This window comes from Limulus polyphemus, unplaced genomic scaffold (assembly GCF_000517525.1).
Source record: "Limulus polyphemus unplaced genomic scaffold, Limulus_polyphemus-2.1.2 Scaffold2550, whole genome shotgun sequence".
In the NCBI taxonomy this organism is placed as follows: domain Eukaryota; kingdom Metazoa; phylum Arthropoda; class Merostomata; order Xiphosura; family Limulidae; genus Limulus; species Limulus polyphemus.
In genome coordinates, this window is record NW_013668160.1 from 136,249 (window position 1) to 146,194 (window position 9,946).

General features: G+C 34.7%; 1 protein-coding gene across 9 annotated transcripts in view; it reads left to right on the forward strand.

Annotated features, from left to right (window-relative positions):
• The window catches only part of LOC106467274 (4-hydroxyphenylpyruvate dioxygenase-like protein), a 56,603-nt gene that overhangs the window by 23,066 nt on the left and 23,591 nt on the right, over positions 1 to 9,946 (forward strand). For all 9 annotated transcript variants that reach the window (XM_013927605.2, XM_013927601.2, XM_022395414.1 and 6 more), the window contains 2 exons: positions 282 to 913; positions 5,121 to 5,305. In XM_013927605.2, coding sequence (XP_013783059.1) covers positions 309 to 913; positions 5,121 to 5,305 — 790 coding nt within the window. In that variant the 5' untranslated portion in view covers positions 282 to 308. The remainder of the gene's footprint in view (positions 1 to 281; positions 914 to 5,120; positions 5,306 to 9,946) is intronic.

The window sequence follows — 9,946 nt, forward strand, 5'->3', positions numbered from 1 at the left end:
ATGTTACACATTTCAGCAAAATAAAAACCTTTAATTTTGATGGTTTTCCAATTATGAAAGTAACTTGTTATTTAAAAAGCAAAATAAAAACCTTTAATTTTGATGGTTTTCCAATTATGAAAGTAACTTAGTTATTTAAAAAGTACAAATAAAAACAAAAAACAAAACGACCAACACACACACACACACACACACACACACACACAAATAGCATTTTCATAAAACGATAACATTTTGAGAATAATTAAATGATAACTATATTCATTTTATAATTTATGTAGGATTAAAGACCAACGTTGACTCAAGCTATGACCACAGTGTTACATCATGTAGAACTTTGTGTGAAGAATGGTCGGAAAGTTTTAGGGAATTTTATTCAAAATTTTGGTTTTCGTTTACATGCAAGAAGAACGACAGAATTTGTGGAGCAGAAGGTTGTTAGGTCAGGACAGTCAGTTTTTGTGATCAACGAAATACTTCAAAAAGGAGAATTGAACTTTCGAGAAAACAAACGCATTGATGATGATTGGACGATTTTATGTTGTCATGAAACTGACACAGTTTTTAACGTGGCCTTACACGTTAAAGATGTAGGAAAAACAACAGAACGCGCTCGAGCGATTGGTGCTCACGTAGTCAGAGAACCATGTGATGTCCAGGACAGGTGGGGTCACGTGACCTATTCGATTGTAAAATCTTGCTGTGGAAATGTTCTTCACACACTAATAAATAAAGACAATTATTTAGGCCCATTCTTACCAGGTTTTGAGATGATGGAAGACTCAGCAGAACAAAATTCCAGCGGAGTAACACATGTGGACCACGTGACATACGTTTGTCGTCCTGGGGAATCTCATTCCATACTTAATTGGTATGAGCAAGTTTTTGGCATGAAACGTTTCTTGATGAACAGGTTTGTATTTATTTATTTCGTATTACTTTAGATGAGACTTGTATATATGATAAGAAAATTACAATTATCAAAGTTATTCGACTTTTGGAACTCACAAAGTTTTTCCATTAATATTTTCCCTATTATAATGAAATAACACTTTATTTGTAAACTAAAGATTAAAGGGCATTGCAAATATTGGATTATATAAATTAATTAAAGTAATTATCACGATTCTACATCATACTAATCATTTCAGAAATATTTCTGATAGGTCAAATGAAATGTAATATTAGTTTCAATTATTAGTATTTGAGTAACTTTTCATTCTTATAATGGCTAAATGAGCAATTTGTGAGTGTGATTTTTGCGTGGCGTAATGACTCGTACCTTATTGATGCTATCGGGAAACAAAGGTCATGAAATGACACTGTCCACTGGACAAAAAACGAATTTATATGCTGAATTCTAGTGTGTTTTTTTTGTAGTTCAGTTTTCTACAAGATGGTTGATGAGAAAGACTTGTTTTTTGGAGGTCAGCATGTATAATTTTTCAGAAATCAATTTCGAGAGAAAAAAGTCTGTGGGGCTAAACAACTTTCAGTAAAAAAAAAATGCCATTTCAAAGTCTGCATGGCTATTAGCTGCATGCATTGCTTTTCCTGTTTTATTTGTAAGGTGAAGATTTTTTCACTATTTCAAAGTTGTTCGGACTCTTTATTGTACATGTGTAAGGGACTTTGTCCAGTTATCTTAAACAGAAACCTCTTAATTCCTGGGTGAATTTAGTCTTATCTGCAACTACCAAATAAAGAAGATCTGGCCACATGTGGTGTATCCAGACCACACAAGCAGGAAGTTCCCCGAGTATCAACGACAAGGAAGCACATACAACTGGAGTCTGCCAGAATGTTTGGGCACTTGGCGAGTTCAAAATTTCGTGAAGAGTTCTCTATCGAACTCCTAGCCCTAGTGAAACCCACCTGTGAGTAGTGGACAGAGGATGGACACGTTTCTGGTAGAGGATTTTCACCAGTAGGTGAGGCAGCAGGCACACGTGTGTGAAGACCGTAACCCATGGACTGAGGCAATGAAGGGAATGGAGTAGTTGATAGCAGTTTATAGGGTCTTGCAGGGCTGTATGACGACCAATCATGAGTAACTCGTTACATTATAGCCCTAGACCAGAGACAAACTGTCCATTGGGGTGTTGGTCATTGTGAATGATTTCTGGCAGGAGCCAAGAATGTCAGCAATGCCTCATTCTGGCACTCATCAGGATCATGAGGGGAAAGGTTTTGGCTCGACATGCAGGTATCTGTAAGTTAGGCCAAGAAAATCACACCTCTAATACTCCAGGGTACTCTTGAGAGTGGACCTGGATTGTTGGCAGATTACTATCTGGAATGATTGGACTATGAAGTAGGCTGTATAGTGCCTAGTGCTGAGTGTAGATAGCCTAGTCCTCAGCACTGAAGAATTGGAAAACCATTATGTGCTGTGCTGCCAATTCAACCCTGTGAAGAATTGGGCAATCTATCTGACTGAGTTCAGTGTTCAGAAGAGGACTGGCACCAATGGACTGATCTCTGCAGATAGGGGGGTATCCTGTTAGATAAGTTCATTGAGATACTCACCAGTGAACTTCTATGACTGTACCTAGGAATAAGGAACATCTGCACTCTGTTGGAAGCCATGTCTTTTGTGATACTTTGAATTAGTAACAGACTGCAGTGGAAACTCCACTACTGGAAGATGCACTGCATGTACTTTCACAGTGGCAAGCCAACCTCGTTTTGTGGGTGCCAAGCTCCTGCTTCCACAGAACTGGAATGCAAGGCAACCACATTTGTCTCCAATGAGGGGCAGGGCTATCCAAGCCCTGCCATGGGGTAGTTGCTGCACAGTGTCTACCTATGGAACACATACTGCAGCCATGTTTTATGCCATCCTTTTGGAAGTTGTTAAAACCAGGAAGAGCAAAGTGTATGTGTTGCTTGTGGATTTATGGGGCAGAAGAACTGCCCATACTTTGCAGCAAGGTTGGTAGAGATTTGCTCTAGCCAACTGGTCAGCAGATGCCTGCCAAACCACAACATCATTACTTCACTGAGCAACACAGTGAGCAAAGGATCAATACTGGCTATCAAATCAGCAGATCTGGAATGACCAGGAACAAATGGGAGATACTGTAACAAATGTTTCAGAAAACCAACAAAGCCCAAGCTAGGTTTAACCACAAGTTTGGGAGGGCAGTTGGCCTGCACTAAGGACTTAGGTGATCAGTTAAATTTTGTCAAGGAAAAGAAAGAAAGAGAAGAAGAGACACATACACTTTGCTAGTATCTTAGACTCCAAAAAAAAGTGCCTTTCATTGTGTCTCACCATAATAGAAATAAATATTACATCATATGAGGTCCCAAAGAATCGATCAACCTAAACCTTTTCATTGTGATGTTTTACAGCTTACTGATATATATTTCAATGATGCAATTATTACAGTTGTTGTAAAAGGAAAAGTTTGAATGTAATTGTTTAAAAGGGTTTTATGTCCTTGTTTTGTTTTTCATCTTTTTATGATGAGTTTTTTGATTAGTATTCTTAATTTTATTAGTGTGTTTATTACTTAGTTTTAAATTTTCTTTCTGAGTGTACTTGCACATTGTTATCTGTGTTGAAGAGTTTTTTTTTTCAATATACTGTTGTCTTATTTTTAAAAGTATAGGTGGAAGATATGTATTTTTAACTTTGTTCCTATTCTTTATTTTATTGATGTCTTCTGTAATTAAAGTTTTAGATAATGTGATTCTTTGTTGAAGGGTTTGTGTTGTTCATATTGCATGTAAGTGTTTTTAGGAATAACAGGAAGTTAACAAGCTCCTGGGACATGTGATTCAAAGAAGATTGGTTTTAAATTGAATTTTTCATTGTTGGCTGGCCTGAAAGAGAGAAAGAGAAGGGAGGAAAGTAGGTTTTGTACCTTCTATTGTGATTATAGGAGTTAAAAAATAATTTTTGTTTTCACTGTTATGACAACAACATGTGGCTGGTCCAGAAAGTCGTTAACATTATTTTGGTTTGGTTTTTAGTCTCTTTAGTAGTGTTTTAGGTGTTAGATGGATTGGCACTGGAGTATTCTTCATTGACCAAAAGTGACAGCCGTCATCCATGGAACAAAAAGTCATGAAGTGATGATGTCCACTAGATAAAACACGAGAGTATTAGCTAAATTTGTGCTCTCTTTCTTAGTTTGGTTTTCTACTAGGTGGTTGATAAGAAGGACTTACATTTTGGAGATCAATGCATTTAGTTCCTCACAATTCAATCTTGAGAGAAAGAAGGCTCCTTAGTTAAACACTTGGTTAGAAAGGACCATCCCTATGTCTGTGTAGGTACATGAATCACTTTTTATTTGTACAATAAAAACTGTTCACTTTTTCAAAATTGTCTTGACTTTTTATTCTACATGTAAAAGGAACTCAGTGCAGTTATCTAATGCAGAAATTTCCCTTAATCCTTGGTGAATCTGCTGTTATCTGCAGGTCTGTCTATCTAATATCTGCAGGGATATCAGTTTACCTGAGAATATTGTAATAGCATTTCAACAACACTGTCAGTAGTGGCTCGTAACTGATCAGAGAAGTTGATGAGATACTATTGTTGTATTGGTTTCTAGCCAGTTAGAATAAGAACTGAGAAAATATGAAAGCTACTCATGGTGAGGCATATTGGTGGTTTTGACTTTGCTAAAACAGAAATACAAATTCATGAAAACATTCTGAACTAAAATAATTTTACTTTAGAGCTTGTTAATGAACCTTCATTGACTCTCCCCTGCTTCTTTTAAAATATAAAAAAAATGCTCTCGAATCATTTCTGCTATATCTTAATTTCATACATAAGAGTAATGATGTAAAAGAAAATGAACATAGGATTGTTCATCATTTTTTATTTGTCCCCTCCCCAACAAAAGTACATATCTCGTCTCTGTAATTTGTTAAATATATTAGTGGTAATGCGTACTATGATGGCATAATATACCCAGTTTTCTAACCCAAGAACATCTGTATTCATATAGAAAAGTTGTGGCATTCATGTTTTCCTTGCTGTTCTATTTGACTGCCAGACTAGCTAGGTATTATTCTAAAAATGAATACTTTCAAGTAAAAATTATGCTTTGGTTGTTTATTTGTTCTGAAGATTTTGATTAACATTTCATCTTTGCTAGAGAAGAAAATATGAAAGAAGGACTGATCCTTGATGGTCAAGTTGGTATGAGACTGAAGGCCATGGAGTACTGGCGCTGTGCTGAGGTGGGTCTTTCCTCTGCACCATCAACTCAGCCAGAAAACCCTGGTGCAAACAGTGGGCAAAGTCTGATATTTGTTTTAGCAGAATCCCTGTTTGGTCAAGGTATGTTTGCTATTATAGTTCAGTATTCTTTAGGACTAAAGAAATCTCACATTTTTAGTAGCATCTTGCATGCTGCAAGGTTCTTATTCAGTGATGGTTTTAATCTTTTGATGCGCAAAGTTTATTTAATCCTGAGATCTTCTTCATTGTCAACAGTTTTGAAATTCTCATTCAGTGCTTTTTCTTCACAGTTTCCATCAATATGTCTGTAGATACTTGAGTTATTGTCTAAGATAGACTGTGAATGTTTTACTAAGAAGCTAATAATTGAACCAACATAATTTCGACCACAGTGAAAATATAAGAAACTATAAACAACAGAGGAACATTGAAATCTACCAACTATGTCCTTGAATTTAAAAAAAGTTCTCTATTCTGAATGTGGATTCAGAAATAGATATGTGTGGGGAATTTGTATTTATAATAGTCATGATCTTTTTAATCACTTCATAGATATTCTTCCCCATATACAATAGACTCCACTCCATATACAATAGACTGATGTATATAACACGTTTGGTTACATCATAACTTACTTGATGAAGGGTGTTAACTCCACTCCATATACAAAAGACTGATGTATGCAACACATTTGGTTATATCATAACTTATGTTATGAGGTGTGTTAACTCCACTTCATGTACGATAGACTGATGTATACAACATGTTTGGTTACATCATAACTTGATGAGGGGTGTTAACTCCACTCCATATACAATAGACTGATGTATGCAACACATTTGGTTATATCATAACTTATGTTATGAGGGGTGTTAACTCCACTCCATATACAACAGACTGATGTACACAACACGTTTGGTTACATCATAACTTACGTGATGAAGGGTGTTAACTCCACTCCATATAAAATAGACTGATGTATACAACACATTTGGTTACATCATACCTTACGTTATGAGGGGTTTTAACTCCATTCCATATACAATAGACTGATGTATACAACACATTTGGTTATATCATAACTTATGTTATAAGAGGTGTTAACTCCACTCCATATACAATAGACTGATGTGTACAACACGTTTGGTTACATCATAACTTGATGAGGGGTGTTAACTTCACTTCATATACAATAGACTGGTGTGTACAACACGTTTGGTTACATCATAACTTGATGAGGGGTGTTAACTTCACTCCATATACAATAGACTGGTGTGTACAACACATTTGGTTACATCATAACTTGATGAGGGGTGTTAACTTCACTCCATACACAGTAGACAATACACAACATGTTTTGGTACTCCATAACTTACTTTATGACGGGTGTTAATTCCATATAAGGACTTTTTTGCCACCTTAATTATTAATCAAGGTTAAGTGTAATCTGTTTTTCATTAATAAATTTGTAATTTTCTCCAAATCTTGTTGGAAATAATGTAATTTGCTTAGAATGTAGTCAGTTCTATAAACTAGAATATTAATGAAGTTTATTTTGTAGTTAGTAGGTGTAAAGCTACTTACATGATAATCCTGGATATGTAGGTTTATGATAAATACCTACTTCTAATTGTGTATCAATTGTGTATTAATTTCTAAATCAAGAAATGGTAATAGTGAGTTATTCTCTTTCTAAAGAGTAAATTTTATACTGGAGTATTTTTTTTATTCAAGTAGTTTAAAAAAATTACTTTTTTTTCCTTAAAAAGTATCATTTACATACCAGTTGTACTTAATTGGATTAAAGGTCTTAGGGCAATCATTGTTTTTCGTAATTAACCAAAAAGAGGTTAGCAAGGAACCACACAACTTGCGGGTGTGCAGAAACATATGGTGAACACATTTATAGAGGGGGGGGGGAACAAACTAAAAATGGAGCTTCAAGGTGACTTTGACATCGTGTTTGCGTATTAAATGATGTCATCTGGAATTGGAGTTAAAAGTATAAGTCTGATGTTAAGGCTTGATAACTACACAGTGTTAACACTTCAGCAAAAAATCATATTTAACATTATGTGGTATGCATCATTGAAGATAATTGAAGGCATGGTTTTTGCTGATGTTTGTCATCTACTTTGTGTGGAGTTTGTTGTTTGAAATGGAAAGAAATCATATCAAACATTTGATGTAATTTACTGATGCAACTGTTCTGGTATGGAAAGCATAGTTTAATATGGTGAGTTTTTCATTTTCACAAGGAATTTAAGATTGTTTTTCTTTTCACACAGGCACATTTCAAGCTGTGCGTGTAATTGTAACAGTTGGGGTTGTTCACTGAATGTGGCTAAATTCCTTCTGTCCTTTGGTGTCACATGTACTTTCTTGTGGTAAAGATTGCTGTGTGGTAGAACATTCTCAGTCACATTGCTTGACGGAGGACAGTGATCTTTTTTCACTGGCAAGCTAGGTGATACCTTGAAGTCGTGTACTTCTATTTTATTTTGGAATGAACATTAATGGTATGTATATTGAGAGGTATGGAATTATAGAATCTTGTGTATAATACTGTACTTTCTTAGCCTTGAACAGAACTAAAGCCAGCGTTTTTCTCCAGTATAAGTGCTGTGTTTTTAGTTCATTAATTAGTGCAACATAGCATTTCAGATTTATGTTTTACCTCTCTGAAATGTCCATCTATGGTTTTAAATCTGTAATGGGCAAATTGGAAAGGAATTAAAAAATGACACCATTTGTTCCTAAAAGGAAATATGTGTGTTTAATAAAATATTTTCCCATTTTGTATTGTTAATGATGTATTACCAGTTTTATTAGTGCCTCATTAGCAGAGGTTTAAGGCTCCTATCACTAAAACACAAAAAAGTTTGATTAACATAATTTCTGAGATTTGTTTCAGTATCTCATGTATATTTTGTAAGGTATTATGATATTATTTAAAGATCTGTTACTTCTCTGTGTTCGTTTGTTAATATTCCGTATAATTTATTTCCAATGAAACTTCAGCGATACAAGTCTTTTCTTAAATAAAACTAGTTTATTCTTTCTCAATTCAACTTTGCAATACACTTAATTTCCACAGCCACTTTAAATTAAACACACGCTATAATTCACAACGAACAATTCACACACTTTACTTATGTCACTACTGCTCTTGACTCAATTGTCCGTCTCTATATCTGCCTGTCTGCAATTTCTCTTCTTCCGATTTATTTGCCAGTCTTATATATACAAAATAGAGGGCGTCTTGAGCCTTCAGGAACCTTCTAGATGCTCATTATGTGTTACCAGCTTCACATGACTTCCGCTGTCGTAACAGATCTAAATTTCTGAAAGTACTACGAGATCATACCATACAGCATAGAAAATTTTGTAATGTAGAAGATAACTTTTAAATACCATTTTAAAATTATAATTCTACTAATGAATAATTAGATAAGATATTCTCTAATATTCCTTTTGCAAATATTTTAAATTTCTCACAGAAAGAAGGGTTAATGATTTATAGTATAGGCTGAAAGACCAAACATTGCAGCTTAGGCCACTTTTTAAAAAAAATAGATATTGTTACGTATCTGGTTGTTTGTTAATTTCTGGTATAAATTCTTTCTGAGGAACTTCAGCGATACAAGTCCTTTCTTAAATAAAACTAGTTTATTCTTTCTCAGTACAACTTTGCAATACACAGAATTTCCAGAGTCAGTTTAACTTAACTACTTTTATAAAAACACGCTATAATTCACAGGGATTCACACACTTTACTTATGGCTTATCTCTATCTGCAATCTCTCTATCTATGCAATTCCTCTCTCCGCTTTATTTTCCGGGCTTATATACTAAAAAGAGGGTGCCTGGAACAAATTAAAGTTGCCAGGACAATTCACGATCCTTCGAGAATCTCATCACGTGTTACCAGTGTCATGTGACTTTCACTGTCATAACAATATTCAGTTCACATGACATGAAGTAAGGGGAGATGAGTAATATTATTTTATGTTTTCTATACTTGATTTGTACACTGTAATTTAGAATTAAGAAATGTATTTGACAAGTTTTTGTCTGGTATAATAAAACTACTTCTCCTAACAATAATACATACTGGTATTTGGTAGTTAGTTAATTTTCCGTAAAAATTCTTTCTGAAGAAACTTTAGCGATACAAGTCCTTTCTTAAATAAAACTGGTTTATTCTTTCTGAATACAACTTTGCAATACACTTAATTTCCACAATCATGCTATAACAAATGCTATAATTCACAATGAACGACTCACGTGCTCGCTCGACTCAATTGTCAGTCTCTATATCTGTCTGCAGCTCAATTACATTGTTACCGTCACTTCTTACTGGTCTTATATATATACAAAAAGCGTACATCTCGTTTCTTCATGAATCTTCTAGAATATTATGACGTGTTACCAGGATCACGTGACTACCGCTGTCGTAACACTGCCCCATCCTTAGTATTGTTCATCCTGAATAATAGCCACTTACATTAAACCAATAAACAATTAACAATAATTTAATTAAATGTACAGAATTTACAAACTCAACATTAAAATTCAACAAAATCTCTTAATTTTACGGGACGTATCTTCTTCTGTACTGGTCTCCGTCTCATCTGCTTCTGCTTCTTGTGGGGTTCATCTGCTTCATCAGGAAATGTCCTATCATCGGTAACAGTCACATCAGTGATAGTAACTTCATCAAAACCAAGTAGAGTTTCT